Source organism: Antechinus flavipes, chromosome 2 (genome assembly GCF_016432865.1).
Source record: "Antechinus flavipes isolate AdamAnt ecotype Samford, QLD, Australia chromosome 2, AdamAnt_v2, whole genome shotgun sequence".
NCBI lineage: Eukaryota > Metazoa > Chordata > Mammalia > Dasyuromorphia > Dasyuridae > Antechinus > Antechinus flavipes.
The window spans coordinates 48,524,283-48,540,252 of record NC_067399.1 but is presented as its reverse complement, the minus strand read 5'-3'; the positions used below and the strand labels follow the sequence as shown (position 1 = coordinate 48,540,252).

At 38.1% G+C, this 15,970-nt stretch overlaps 1 protein-coding gene across 1 annotated transcript in view; it reads left to right on the top strand.

The window, feature by feature from the left end:
• Nucleotides 1–15,970, top strand: part of TANGO6 (transport and golgi organization 6 homolog) — a 189,721-nt gene that overhangs the window by 91,161 nt on the left and 82,590 nt on the right. The window contains exon 15 of the mRNA XM_051974727.1: nt 6,939–7,079. Within this exon, the coding sequence (XP_051830687.1) occupies nt 6,939–7,079 (141 nt within the window). The remainder of the gene's footprint in view (nt 1–6,938; nt 7,080–15,970) is intronic.

The following is a 15,970-nucleotide window of genomic DNA, read 5'->3' as shown; positions in this document are numbered from 1 at the left end:
CACAGCACCACCACTTTTCTCACTGAACTAGTAACTATTTCATTTCATTCACTACAGAGGAATTATAAAGAAGGGTAGTTTTTTGCATGACTCCTGAATTAGGGCTGAAGGGGAAAATGGAGAAGTAGAGAAAAAGAAGAAATTTATTTGTTTTTATTGTTATTTACTTTTTAAAAGAGGAAAACAATCTTGGAATGAGAATGATGAAATGGAGTTCGAGGGCAATTAAGGAGGGAACAGAAGGCAGATGGACAAAGGGAGATCAGTCAGAGAGGCACTAAAAAGTACAAGAGCCCTAGAGTTTGCTCTATTGTGTGTAAAGTTTGCTGAGCAGAAATATTATTGAAATAATCAAGATATGTCATCTTTTTAAAAAATCACATACTTAAGCATCAGGCAGAGACACATCTTCAAAGACACTGCTAAAGACAAAAAACATGTACTTAAAATGGAAAACTTAATTCTAGTGCCTTTTCTCTCTGAAACTCCCATCTATATCATTTTTGTTCATAGTTAGTTGTATATTGGCTCTTCCCATTGAACTATTGACTTTTTGAGGTCAGGGACTGTCTTTTGCCTTCCTTTATATCTCTAGTGCTTAGTACAGGGCCCAGCACATAGTTAGCATTTAATAAGTGCTACGTTGACTATTATTGGATTTTTAAACTTTTATTTTTATTTTCAGTTAAATGCAAAAACAATGTTTAACATTGACTTTTTAAAATTTTGAATTCCAAATTTTCCTCCTCCCTTTAAGAAGATAAGCAATTTAATATAAATTGTACATATATACTATTTTTCCCATTGAATTTTTAATAGAATGGTTAGCAATTGAATACAAATTATACTACTTAATTGTTTTAAATGTATAAATAATATTCATTCCTCAGGACTCATTTTCCAACTTTGAAACCTTCACAAAAATAGCTAAAACTCTAAAGCAAAAAGAGAAAGTATTATTTGGAGGAGTTTTGTTGAAAATAAATCTGTAGAGAACATTGAACAACTTTTCCTTCCTACTGGCCTGGGCATATCCATGTCAGCATAGTGCTCTGGGGGTTTGGAGCCAGCAGCCCTCAGTTCAAATTCTGGCTCTACATGTGAGAATTTAAGAATATCTGTTACTCGCCCCTGACCTTTATTAAAGGAAGAGGCTGGATTTTCCAGTCTCTTCCATTTTTTCCATTCCTAAATTGCATGTGATTTATTTTTCAGAAAAAGACTGATAGGGAAATGGAACAACTGGATGATGACAGAACTGAGACAGGTGCAAATGGAAACAGCTGATAATTCCATTTACTGTGCTCCAGCTGGCTCCCTCATGATGAGGAATTGTCATCCTTGGGTGACCGCTGTGACTCTACTGCTGAAAAACTGGATGTGCAAAGATCCTGTTTGATAGACAAGATGCAGCACCTGAGTGCAGCTTTTATTAATGAACGGTTGCTTGGAAACTAGGTCATGATGGCAACTATCCTGCCTTAAGGTGATGGTTGTCTTGTTAATTGCGAAAAATTCCCTTTTAGTTAGAAAAGAATATATCCATTATTTCCCTTTTCCTAAAGCTGCTAATTGGTAGATAATCCTAAGTATTTGGGCTTTCACAGTATTTGAAGGGTCTTTAACAGCATGTGACAAGATTGCATTTCTGACAAGGAACACATATGCACCGTGAGTTAACTGATAATCTTATAAACCTATTCACCCTGACTTGCCTCTGACTTGGTTTTGGAAATAATGGAAATAGAAATGGAATAATGGAAATGATTTTTGTTAGATATTATTTAGTTGACAGAAGTCACAGTCTTTGTTCAATGTCAGATTTGCTTGTAATTAAAGATAATCAAACTAGGGAGGAACTCAGAGAATGATATATTCATTTAGCACAAAAGATTTTTATCTGTCTTGGTATTCTACCACTTAGACCTGGTATCTTAACACTTAGAATCAATTGGGCCAATCATCTCATTTTACAGATAAGGAAATTTAATCTAGAGCAATCCAGTGGTTTGCCTGGGGCTAGGCATTGTGCTAAGCACTTTTTATAAATATCTCATTTGATCCTTGTGAAATGTGTGCTAATATTATTCCCATTTTACAATTGAGGAAACTGAGACAAAGAGAAATAAGTGACTTCTCCAGAATCACAAAGCTAGTATTTGAAACTGGATTTGAGGAGAACCTGAATAGTACTTTTTTTGCAAATGAGAAATTTAATATAGTACTCTTACTAAAAGTTCAATAGCACTTTTAAATCTTAGAGGATATTATTTATCCTTATTTGTACAGTACAAAGTGTTTTCCTCACAGTAGTCCTGTCAATTGTGGCTAGTAAGTGGGTTATTATCCCATTTTATAGGAGAGAAATGAGAAGTAACCTGCCTCTTGCTATACAGCCCGGGAATTCAAGTTCATTGCTTTTCTTTTGCTACATCATGCTGAGGACCCAAGTCTTCTCTGTGACTGAGAAGTTTCTGTTTTTGATTGCTTTAACATAGAACTCCATCTTCTCCCCATCATCTTCCTTAGGCAGCCTTGGTGAATTTGGCTGAAAAGAACAATACTTTTGTTGTTGTTGTTTGTTTGTTTGCACATGATATATCGGTGACGGTGAAAACTATCATTTTGTTCCCAGATGTCCCAGTTGTTTGTACACTCTGACATTATTTGCTGCTTTGCCTTTCTGATTCTTGTTTTTCCCATTTTTCTGTATAAAGATTACTAAAAACTGAAAAGCGCAGTCACTGGGGTGTCTGTAGATATGCCAAGTCATATTTCCACCCGCCCAGCTCCATTGCCGTTGCCTTTTGCAATTTTGGAGGACTTTTCAAGATTTCAAATTGTATGTGAAGCAGACGTCTCAATTGCATTATGCCCAAACAACTCATTACCTCTCCCCCTAAACCCTCCCTTCTCCTCCCACTTTCCCCATTGTTCTGGAGGGCACCACCACCCTCCCAACTGAGGAGTCTCACTCTCTCACCCTGCATAGCCACCTTGTTGCCAAGGCCTGGCGGTGTCCCCTCTGGAGCCTCTCTCGGAGTCGCCCTTTCCTCTTCTCCGACACTGACCGTACCAGGTACAGGTGCACGGTACCTTGTGTCTGGACGGTACGATTGCTGTGACAGCACGCTGGCGAGGTCTCTCCCCGCTGAGGTCAGTCACGAAAGAGATTTTCTTAAAATTCAAGTCGAACCATGTCATCCCCTACTCAGGAAGCTCTCAGGGCTCCCTGTGGTCCCCAGGATAGATGTACAGTGTTTGGCGTTCAGAGTCCTTCAGAACCCAGGGCCCTCCCACCTTGCTAGTCTTACACTTTACTCACATGAACGCATCCGTCCCATCACTTGGGCCTCCTGGCTCCACCATGAGCCAAACACTCCATCTCTCCACTCTGGGCATTTTTTCCTGGCAATCACCCACTTCCTGTCTTCCCTCAAGTCCCAGCTAAAATCCCATCATTTATAGGAAGGCTTTCCTACCTCCTCCTGATTCTAGTGCCAGCCCTCTCTGAATTATTTCCTGTTCAGCTTGCTTGTCCACACCCCCCATTAGATAGTGAGCTCCTTAAGGGCAGGAACTATGCTTTGCCTCTTTTTGGAGCCCCAGAGGTTAATGCCTGGCACGTGCGTAGATGTCCAATAAATGTTTATTGACTGATTGACAAGATCTGGAGAGCATCTGGCGCTTTACTCTTTGTATGAGGGACTGCTGCTAAGTAAGCTCTGGCAAGTTGCATGTGCCAGATTTCACAATCATTGCTTGTCCTCAGGCATCCCAAGCCTAGCATTCCTGTCACAGTCCTGCACATTGGCATCATTAGGGCACCTGCTAGACTGAAAGAAAAATGTACAATATTGGGAAATGACCAGATTACACTATCCGTGCTAGAATTGCTCCCGAGCTCCCAAAGGGAGAGCCAGTCCCAGCTTTGAGATTTTTTGCTCCCCAAACCAAAGTATTCTTCTAGATTACTGATTCTGCGCTCTCTTTTTGGATGAGCTTGAAAGTAGCCTCAGGTTGAGTTTTGTTACAAGTTTTGAGAAGATGATTCGGAGTCTAGTGTGGATTTCCATCCCAGCACCCCACACAGGAAGCTCTTTAAACACTCCATATAGGTGTATCTTCTCTACCTTTGTACAGTTGTCAAAAGAAAAGTGCCTATTGTGGTTTGGAAAATCAGATATTTTTCTCAATTTCTTTTTTCTGTTTTAATTTTTTCTAGTTATACATGTCCATTCTTTGTTTTTGTTTTTGTTTTTGAATAACACATTTCCTTATAAGTCATGTTGAGAGAGAAAAATCAGAACAAAATATAAAAACTACTAGAGGAAAAAAATAGAAGAAAAAGGGAAGAAAAATGAACATAGTATATGTTGATTTGTTACATTCAGTCTCCATAATTCTTTTTCTGGATGCAAATACTGTTTTCTATCCAGAGTTTGTACAGATTTCCGTGGATCACTGAACTGCTGAGAAGAACCATGCCTTTCACAGTTGATCATCAAACAATCTTGCTGTTACTGTGTATATTGTACTCCTGCTTCTGCTTCTTTTGCTTAGCATAAGTTCATATAAATCTTTCCAGGACTTTCTAAAATCAGCTTGCTCATAATTTTTTAATAGAACAATAATATTCCCTTAGCTTCATATATCACAACCTATTCAACCATTCACCAGTTGATGGGCATCTAGCCATTTTTCAATTCTTTGCCACCACAAAAAGAGCTACTACAAACATTTTGTGGACTGGACTCTGAGCTGGAGAGGACCAACAGCTAACTCATGTCCAGAGTCTGAAAGCCATGGGATTTGTAGCACTGTCATCGCACATGTAGAGTGGGGCTAGAAATTACTAAAGGCCATATTGTAGGTTTCTTCTTTCCATGGATTGCCAAGGCTAGATAGAGAATGCATTCTTGAATGGCCAGCCAACTGGGTCTCCTTGTGCATAATAAAACTGGTCTTTTCCCCTCTTTTATAATTTCCTTGGGATACAGACCCAGTAGTGGTACCTCTGGATCAAAGGGCCTATTTTTTCAAGAAATTTTACAAGTTAAAGAATATTTTCCATGGCCTTTTCAATGTTTTATAGGCATTTTAAAAAAATGAACTAAGTCACCATTTTTTATTTCTCATCCAAGGTAAATTGTAACATAACTTGTTTCCTATGAGTAGACTGGTAGCTATTTCCAGAGATTCAATAATTACTATATGTTTTCCTTTTCCTTCCTTTCTTGTTTTAACAGTAAACATCATAGCTTCTTTTCTCTATCAACCCAAATGTTACATATCAACCTAACTGTTCACTTTGAGGCCATTTTGGGTTTTTTGTTGTTATTGGGTTTGTTTGGGTTTTTTTGGAGGGGGGATGCTATACTTTAATAAGTACCAAAACATGATGTGTGTTAAAAAGTATTTTTCCAGTGACTTTTTAAAACCTTTACTAATAAATTTCTCCCAGAAAGTCCTTCTTGTTCCCTCATTGTGACCTAAGAGGGGACATTGGGTACCTTGAAAATGGATTGCTATCTTTTTCTAATTGAATAAAAGATAGCATCAAGCTTGAGAAGCTTGGGAGATTCTGACATGCTGGAAAAGCTTTCAATATGATCCTGGCAACATATTTTGTTTGTTTGATGATGACCAGTTTTATTAAGCACAAGGAGACTCATCCCCAGTTGGCTGGCCACTCAGCAATGCATTCTCTAGCCTTGGCAATCCATGGAAAGAAGAAACCTGCACTATTGCCTTTAATCATTTCTGGCCCCACTCCACATGTGCAATGAAAGTAGAAGAGACTGCTACAAGTCCCATGGTTTTCAAACTCTGGACATGAGTTAGCTATCAGTCCTCTCCAGCTTAGAGCCCAGTCCATGAGTAGCAGCCGTTCATTTAACACCTATCAGTAGACTCAAAGGTCTCTTCTCCCCCTCTTGCCATCCTGCCTCTATCACAACAGGAACAGAAGTTCTGAAGGGGACGAACTCTTATAATGTCACAGAAATTAAAGGGATTACTCCAGTTTAGTAGGCAGAAAATACATTGTTATCGATGTAGGAATCATTCCTAAATCAACCATCTGGATACAGTCAGACCACCAACTTCTCAGAACAATATCTAAGTTTGTGTGCAACTAAAATGAAGAATTAAAATGACAGAAAAAGAATAATTAAAATAGTGTTAGCCCAACTTTTTAAATGAACTGTTGGTGAAAAAATAGAGGATGAAAGGCATGAAGGACGGGGACACTGATTTTTAACCTCAATTACAATATTATTGCCTTCTTTGTAGTACACGGACAGCCCTTCGTTCCCCTAACACATTTCGGAGTTGTCAGAGCTCTCATGTTGGAGGCAGGCTCTGATTTTTTTTGAAGCTCTGACAGTGTGTTTGGAATCCTTGAAAAGGCATTTGGTTTGGAGTTAAGCAGCAAAAAGCTCACGTGCTAGGTTTGTCACTCACTAAGTCATTTACTGAATAGCAAGTGTTTGACTCGCTTTGGTCAGGTTGTAAGTGATCCCATAGAAGTGTCCGTGGTCTATCTCCTTATCCTAAGTGGGCTCCTCTACCCCTCTGAGGGCAAAATGACAAATGGGGTAAGAGGAGAGAGTAAGAGAAAAGGAGCTTTGGGATGGAGGGGTTGTATCTGTGTAATTTCAGGGTATCCTGACTGGTGATCTGCAAACTCCTGGGAGCTTTAAAGATAAGGTCAGCAGATTCACAGTCACTAAGTACTGCCACCTGGCCATAGACACGTAGAATTCAGCTGCCATTATGGGACAGTCCATGACATTTTTTTTAATAGAGCTCCATGTTTGAACACTAACAGAGGCCATATTTCTCTTTGTTCACATCATCATAGGTTTGTGGTTAATGCCTCCATTTTCATGACTTTTCCAGCCACAGAAATAAAGCTCTTTTATTTCCCACCCCAGGTGTTGCCCTGCTGGCAGATGTATATCCTGAGGAAATCCTCCCATCCCTGCTGGCACAGTATGGGGATAGCCCTGGAAAGCATCCACCAGAGACCAGAATGAAAGTGGGAGAAGCGCTGATGAGGATCGTCCGAGCATTAGGTGAGCATTGGATTTTTTGGTGTGGCAAAAAAATGATCTTGGTCACCGGTGGCCACTTGCCTTCTTTGTCTGTAGCACATAAACAGCCCTTCTCTCCTCTAACACATTTTCGAGGCAGACTCTGATTTTTTTTGAAGCTGTGACAGTGTATTTGGAGTTCTTGAAAAGTAATTTGGTTTGGAGTTAAGCAGCAAAAGCTTAGTCCTAGGTTTGTCACTCACTAAGTCATTTATCTACTTTGAATATTAGTTTTTTTATGTAAAGTGGGGCTACACTACTGGCCTTGTGGAGGAACCATAGGGATAATGCATAGATGGCATTGTAGACCATAGAGGGAGGCAAGATGAGGTGGGAGGAAGAGAGCTGACTGGAAGCCAGCTGGGTTAAGTCCCACCTCCAAGGGACACTGGTCTAGGATCCAGACCACTTAACCTCTCAGTGCACTAGGAAGCTTTGAGCCTGATCTCTATTGGCAAAGGGAATTTCCTGACAGGGGAGTACCATGTAGCACTGAAATCCCAGACCCAGTCCCAGGTTTGTACACTGTAAAGCACAATGCCTTGATTCTGGTACCTTGAAAATGGATGGCCATTTTTTTCCTAGTTGAATAAAAGATATCATCAAAAAAAAAAAGTTAGCTAAAGAGATGAGTTGTGTGATAGCTTAAATCCACATTCAGTCTCCATAGTTCTCTTTCTGGATGCAGATGTCATTTTCCATCCCAAGTCTGTTGGAATTGTCTTGGATCACTATATCACTGAGAATAGCTTTAAAGTCTATCATAGTTGATCATCATATAATCTTGCTATTACTATGTACAATATATCTTGGTTCTGCTCACTTTGCTTAGCATCAGTTCATTTAAGTTTTTTCAGGCTTTTCTGAAGTCAACCTGCTTATCATTTCTTATAGAATAATAATATTCCATTACATTCATATACCATAACTTACTCAGCCATTTCCCAACTGATGGACATCTACTCAATTTCCAGTTTCTTGCCATCATCTTCCTGATGAATTTTGTTGTTATTTTTTCCTAGCTCTATAAAATAATTTTCTGGGAGTTTAATTGGTCTGGCACTGATTAAGTAGATTAAGAATTGTCTTTTTTATTATATTAGCTTGGCCTACCCAGGAGCAATCAATATTTTTTCCAATTGTTTAGATCGGACTTTATTTGATTATGTAACTGTATTCATATTGTTCCTGGTTTGTCTTGGCAGGGACACTCCTAGATATTTTATATTCTGTCTAGTTATTTCAAATGGAATTTCTCTTTCTACCTCTTGCTGCTGGGTTTTGTACATTTGTACATAGTTGTTTTCTTATTGTAGCCTCCCCATCATGCTGTGGGCTTTTTGAGAACAAGAACCTTTTTTTTCTTTCTTAGCACATGGTGGGTAATTTGATCATTGCTTTTTGGCTTGTTGACTTGACTTGAATCAGCATAACCTTCAAGAATCTCATCACCATCACAACCAAATGGAAAAAAGCTTTAGTAAAGGCAGACTGCCTACTGGAATTATACTGGTGCCCTCATTACTGTAAGTTGTTATCATCCTGAGTTGCCCCAGGCTTATCTATCACAGTTTCTTCGTTATACATAGCCACAGAGTAGGCGGCTCGCTGTAGCATTCAGGTATGGCCCATGGGAGAAATGTCCTGGGAGTATTTTGTTATGTAGCGGGACTGCCCCTGACTGTGCTTTTCTGTATCAGATCAGTGGAGGCGCATGCTTCCGCAGTAAACGCTGGGGCTGGAGTATTGATTGGTCCTTCTCTTTTATGGCAGGTACAGCTGTTGGCCTTTCAGTTGTATTAGAGCCAGCAGAAAGCATTTTCTCCTTAGGTGTGGCTTTATCTGCCCTTTGCTATAGTTTCATCACGTATCCACTGGCAGAAATACCTAAGACTAAATTAGAAGTAGTGATCTCAACACCAATTTTAATAATTGACCTGGGAGCTTAAGTAAAACTTGTGAATTTTACTGCTTACCCAGGAGAAAGCTCTGGAAAGGCACAAATCCTCCTCCTCAACCTTTCCACCGGGTTAACCACATTTCACTCATTCATCCTCTCCTTTAAAAAGCATCTATTATACACCCACATTCCCATTCCTCTGCTTCACTGTACCTCTTCCTTCACCATTTCCAGCATCTTTTCAGTCAAATTTAGGATCTCTGTGTTTCCAGTTAGTCTCTCAGACTGAAGACCACAATTCTTGAACTCAGAGAGCTATATAACAAGACATTTCAATTCTGTGAGCATTTTAAGAACTTACCACTAAGTGCCAAGCACTCTGGTAGGCAGAGGAAGAAAAAAGATGGATTGTTGAGCTATATGCCTCCAAGACCCAGAAATAGCCTGAAGGGAATCTGTGAAGGAAGTGAAAAGTAAACTTACCACTCTTTGAAAAAAGAGTTAAATAAATAAAGGGCTTTGTTTTCCTTATTACTAAATTTGGGTCTTAGACACACTACTTGGGTAGTCACAAGGTGCTGAATGTTGAGGGTTATTTAATAGTAAGTGTGAATCGTAGGCTCTGAATATAACAAGTTGGATTCTAAGCTCTGTCTTTGGCTTGTATATATCATCAACACTGTCCAAGCTGAGGCAGGTGTGTACCCTTCCAATGAAAAAAATCTCTTCCATTTCTGTGCCCTTAATTAGCCTTCTGCTGCTGGAATGGCTCATAACTAACCAGTTTAGAAGATGCATGCTGACTTGTCTCCATTAGGTTGTTGAGGTGGTTCTAAGACATGCCTTTAAAACAGATACTGTAATTAGCAACATTTCCAAAATAGTCTTCTTGTGTTTCAAAGCAAATTCCACCAATTCTCAAAGTATTAATCTTTCTGGGCTCATTCTTCCAAATATCAAACTATAAACACAGCCTGGCTTATGCCAAAGTTTCTAATTCATATTGCTAACTCCAGGTGCATGGATGGGGTAGCTTGTTTAAATCCTTTAAGTGAAATTAAAGCCTTTTTCTGCAGTGATAACCAGTCTTAGAACGTATTCCCAGCCCAGTGGTACAGGGGAAATCCCTGTAATCCCTCAATATGATTTTTCAGCATCATCCTTACTTATATGCCCCATCCTTGCCTTGAACCCCATATTACTCTTTCTTCACACTAAGTGAAGAAGAGATGGTGAACAACTCGTTGGGAGTCAACCACAGTATGCTACTATCTATCTTGTAACCCATAGGTTACTATCACTATACGAACTAGCAAGTCAGCAATTCTTTGGTCTCTCTTCAAAACAGTTTAAAATAACTGTTGATAGGTATTAGTCTTAACACTCTGTTGTATTAGGATTTTTGTAGTAAGGTTTCCAAGAATATAATTTGAACTAAAAGTTCATCATATTAAGAGACAATATAACGCAGTTATATTGTATTTATGCTTCAACTTAATTTGTCAATGATTTTTTGATATAGAGACTATTGTTATGTGTACATGGTTTAATTCTTGCTCATGGACATGTTTAACTGAAAAAATCAATCCCAGTGTAGTATCAAATCCCAATTACTCTTTTTCTCCATATGTTCCTCTTATGTAGTCTGAAGCAGATGTTGATCAATAATAGCTGTTATGAGATTTCATGGGTTTTGGTTTGGGGTTGGTTTTTTAATTAAAAAAAAAAATTGAAATCCTACCACTAAGCCCAGATTTCCAAAATGGAAATTTTTAAAATTTATTTTCTTTTAAAAATGATGACTGATATATTTTGTTTTTTTGTCACCTATGTGTGGGGAAAAAAAGGTGAAGAACTTACAGATCAAGCACATATTAATCAGAGACTGTTAGCTAAATTAATTGAAGTCTTTGATTTTGGCTTCTCCAGAAGCATGGGATTTTAGATAAGGCCTGGACTACATTCCATTGTCCAAAGAAAGAAGCTATACATCTGACCAAATAGGGGAGTAGAGCTTATATGACCAATCACACCATATAGAGGGTGGGATTTGGGGGATCTTTTTCTGAAATGTATAACTGTTATGAACATTTTCAAGGAAGTGGCTCTATCCTGCTGTGAAATTGGGGCTCACAGACCAGGATAGGGTCCACTTCTCGAGATTTTAATAAATAATTCTGCTTTCTATGAGTGATCTCTGAGTAGTCAATTTGGGTAGGTATTTTTGTCCCAAACACCTACATATTATCATACATTAGATCCTCTTCTCCCTTCCAGAGAACCATCTCATGAAAGAAAAAATTTTTAAAAGGGAAAAGAACCAATTCGGAAAAATTAATCAGCAGATCAATAAAATCAGGTATTATATATATAATATTCCACACCCATAGTCCTTTGCAAATAAGCATTCTTCTTTGGGGTCAACCTTGGTTATAATTTCATAGTTTTCAGGGTGTTCTTTTTTATTTAAAATGTTTTAAATTGACAAGCACTTATTCTTCTCCTTCCTGTCTCCTCTCCTTACTGGGAAAGAAAAAGAAAAAAGAAAAACAAAAGTTTTATAACAAATATGCATTGTCAAGCAGAATGAATTCCTTCATTGATTATGTCCAAAAAAAGTATATCTTATTCTGAATATTTATTCCATTCCCTTTCTCTCAAGAATCGCCTTCTTCATCATTATTTCTACTATCATGATTAGTCATTTTGTTTATTAGGGTTTTCAACCCTCAGAGTTATTCATTTGAACAACACTGTTGTTATTACATTAATGCTTCTTCTGTTGATGCTCACTTCATTCTGCATCAATTTATGCAAGTCTTAATAATTTTTAGTCTGTTTTTTTTTTTTTTCATTTGCAATGTCATTATAGTCATTGTTTATATTGTTTTCCTGGTCCTTCTTAATTCACTTTGTATCAGTTTATATGAATATTTCCAGCCTTCTCTGTATTTATCACATTCATAATTTCTTACAACACAATAATATTCCATTGCATTCATGTACTAAAATTTAACTTTTCTTCTAATTGATTGGCATTTAATTTACCAGTTCTTTGCCAATTTTAATTTAAAATGTTGCTTTAATTATTTTGTTGTGAATGGAGTTGTGTGTGTGTGTGTGTGTGTGTGTGTGTGTCTTTTTTTAACCTTAATTTAGGTTCTCTGCAATGTCTGTCTCATGAAAAATGTAATCTTTATGTTGTGTTCATATTGACCCAATGACAGAAAACTGTATACTTAGCAGGTCAAATATATTAGGTAAGGTAGGACAACATAGACCTAGGTTCAAGTCTAGTTCTGATGTATATTGTCTGTGTGATGCACGATTTCTATGTCATGCCCAAGCTTTTAGTTCCATTTTTCCAGTATTCCTCTCTGAAGTCCTACTCATTATTAACAAATTCTCTTTTGTATACCTGAGCTGTCCTGGTGGGCTACTGAATACATAACAAGTCATAATTTCATGATCCCCCACGTTCAGTTACATCCTCCTTATAAGGGATCACAACCCACAATTTAAGCTTTGCCCTCAATGAAATTCTAGGACTATTAGTTGCAGAATCTCTATTGATAGAAGATTGCCTCATGAAGAAGTTTCCATAACTGATGAAAACATATTTGAATTCCAACAAACAAATCTATATAATAGCCACATTCTCAAATGAAAGTCCTTTTTGTCTTTTTCTGCATCTTGAATTCATCTTCTCTCTTTCAGGAGGTAATAAATGTTGTATCATGTTGCATGGAGACCTAATCATTGCTCATTTCATTGAACAAAATTCTTGAATTTTTGAAAGTTGACTTTTTCTTCACCATTTTTGTCCTTATATAAATTGTTCTTGCCACTCTATTCATTTTACTTTGCATCAGCTTATACTACCAAAATTTTCTGCAGTCATCTCTTTTATCATTCTTACAAAACAATGTTTTGTTGAATATGAATGAAATACATTCACATGCCACAGTTTATTCAGCCATTCCCCAATTAAGGGGCACCCCTTAGATTCTAGGTCTTTGTTTTTTTTCTTTCCCCTTACATAAATAAAATTTTGAAAACTCAAATAAATAAAATAGAAATCAGTAACTCCATGAAGTAGCAGGAAATATAATTAGAAAATCAAAAGTTTGGAAAATAGGAGAAAGTATAAGTTAGCTGATATCAAAACAACTGATCTGGAAAATAGGTCAAGGAAAGAGAATTAAGAATTATTACACTTGGACTTTTTTCTCCTTGAGGCAGTTGGGGTTAAGTGACTTGACCAGGCTCATACAGCCAGGAAGTATTAAGTGTCTCGGGCCAGATTTGAACTCAAGTCCTCCTGACTTCACGGTTGGTGCTCTATCCACTGTGCCACCTAGCTGCTGCCCCCTTTGACTCTTTTTTTCAAAGACACTATTAATAATGTATAGAGATGAGTCTTCTGAGTAGTCAGCTTCTAGAGTCTTTAATCTCTATACATCTTGAACCTGAACCATATTTTCCAAATGTATTTTCACTGCCTTCTCTTATTTCCACCTTTTCTTTTCTTTTTTTAATAGCTTTTTATTTACAAATTATATGCATGGGTAATTTTACAGCATTGACAATTGCCAAACCTTTTGTTCCAATTTTTCCCCTTCTTCCCCGCACCCCTTCCCCTAGATGGCAGGATGACCAATACATGTTAGATATATTAAAGTATAAATCAAATACAAAATAAATATACATGACCAAATCGTTATTTTGCTGTACAAAAAGAATCAGACTCTGAAATATTGTACAATTAGCCTGTGAAGGAAATCAAAAATGCAGGCAGACAAAAATAGAAGGATTGGGAATTCAATGTAATGGTTCTTAGTCATCTCCCAGAGTTCTTTCGCTGGATGTAGCTGGTTCACTTCATTACTGCTCCGTTGGAACCAATTTGGTTCATCTCATTGCTGAAGATGGCCAGGTCCATCAGAAATGATCATCATATAGTATTGTTGTTGAAGGATATAATGACCTCCTTATTTCACTCAGCATCAGTTCGTGTAAGTCTCTCCAGGCCTTTCTGATTATTTCCACCTTTTCAATGAAGCTACTAGGAATCAAGATATTAGTTGACTTAGGACCTTCTCAGGTTCTTAGTGGAATTTTTATCTGTTCAATGTAATAAATCTTGGGATTTCAAGGGCACTTAACACAATTGTCTGTTTATGCTTATTAGGGACTCTGCAAGGTGAAATGACCAACTGTGTCTTATAGTTTGGGATACCTAGTAAAGCCAACTCTTCCAAATTTTACTAATTGTTCCTTTTAGTACTGCCTAGAATTCATCTTTCAAGTGAGTTGCAGCTTCTTTATGTCTTCTAGTTTCATTGATAATGTATCAGTATTGAAGAGATTCAGTTGTTCCAGAAATGTATCCTCTCTGACTCTTTTGGAAGAAAATCCTGCATGTGATAACAGTAACTCCAACCAAACTTCTACCAGGAAAAGTTTATACTGAAAAAATGCAGCTAGGTGGTGCAGTATCCAGTATGCCAGGACTAGAATTAGAAAAACTCATCTTCCTGAGTTCAGATCTGGCTTCAGGCACTCCCTACCTGCGAGACTCTGGACAACTCACCTCACCCTCGTTTGCCTCAGTTTTCTTATCTATAAAATGAGCTGGAATAGAAAATGCCAAATCACTACAGTATCTTTGCCAAGAAAACCCCAACACAAAGAGTCAGTTGTGGTTGAAAAATGACTTAGCACTTGCCAAATAAACAAAAACAAAGGCATAAATCTAGCTACGATTTCTTAGAATAGTGTAGCCAGTATAAAACATTTGCCAGAGGAGAACAACAGAGACTAGCAACCATGCCAGCCAGCTAATATTTGGTCTTCTGACAAAACAGCCAACGATAAGATAGTTATAGGCTAATTTGAAAAGAACAAAAAAGGGGGCTATAGAAGGCATCTTAAGTAGCCCACATCTTAACACAGGGGAGAGCAACTCAAGAAAATCAGCCTAAAAACATTTTAACAAGATCTCTGTAACCTCTGTAAAGTACTTTGTAGGTAAAATGAGAACAGTATCTAAAAGTGAAATTAATGTGTTTCCTAGGGTTTCCAAAGGGATCTGTTCCCATTAGCATCTACTTATTGTGTGTGGGTAGTGCCAAGATTCAATCAACAAACATTGACTAAGGACCATTGTTGACTCTGTTAGGCAGAGCCTGAGGCAGGCAGCTTAGTCTTTACATGCATATGTATTGTAATTATTATAGCACAGATACCAAGTATCCTTGGGGACAAAGGCACCAGTACCTGAAGGGTCCAGGAAAGCTTCCTGCTGACTGTGCTTTAGGCTGCATAGGAAGGAGTAGCATGCAGTAGTAAGACTAGCAGGCTAGGCTGAGCCAGCTTGGGAAGAGCTTTAAATGCCAAACAAAGGTATATGTGATTCTAGGGGTGATAGGCCGGATGGCACTTGGGAAACGTGCAGCAATTTCAGTGATCCCAAACTGTTACAAAATCCCACATTTTTTAAGGCCAGTGTTCATCCAGAGATCCTTTTGCGTTATGGAGTACCAAAGCCTCAGAAGAATCCAGTGCAGATGATCTTGTGGGTACCGGAGAGGTTTGTGATAAGAGGTCCCAGCATGCTGCTTCTGACATAAGTCCAGTAGCCTCTGGAATCGACCATAAACTTGACAGTTTAGCTTTTAAAGCTCTTCACAACTCTCGGCCCAGCTCGTCTGCCTTTTTGGACATGACTCCTGTACTCTATGATCCAGCAAAACCGGCTCCTCCCAGGGCCTTAAATTCAGCTCTCAAATCCATGCCTTTGCATGCTTGGGCTATATTCCCTCTCATAAAATCACTTTTTTTCCTTCAAAATGGAGCTCAAGCACCACCTTCTAGCTAGTCTTTCCCTCCCAAATTACCTTAAATTTAATTACTTTGTACTTATTTTGTATACATTTATATTTGTCCTTATTGGCTCCTCCATGAGAAGATA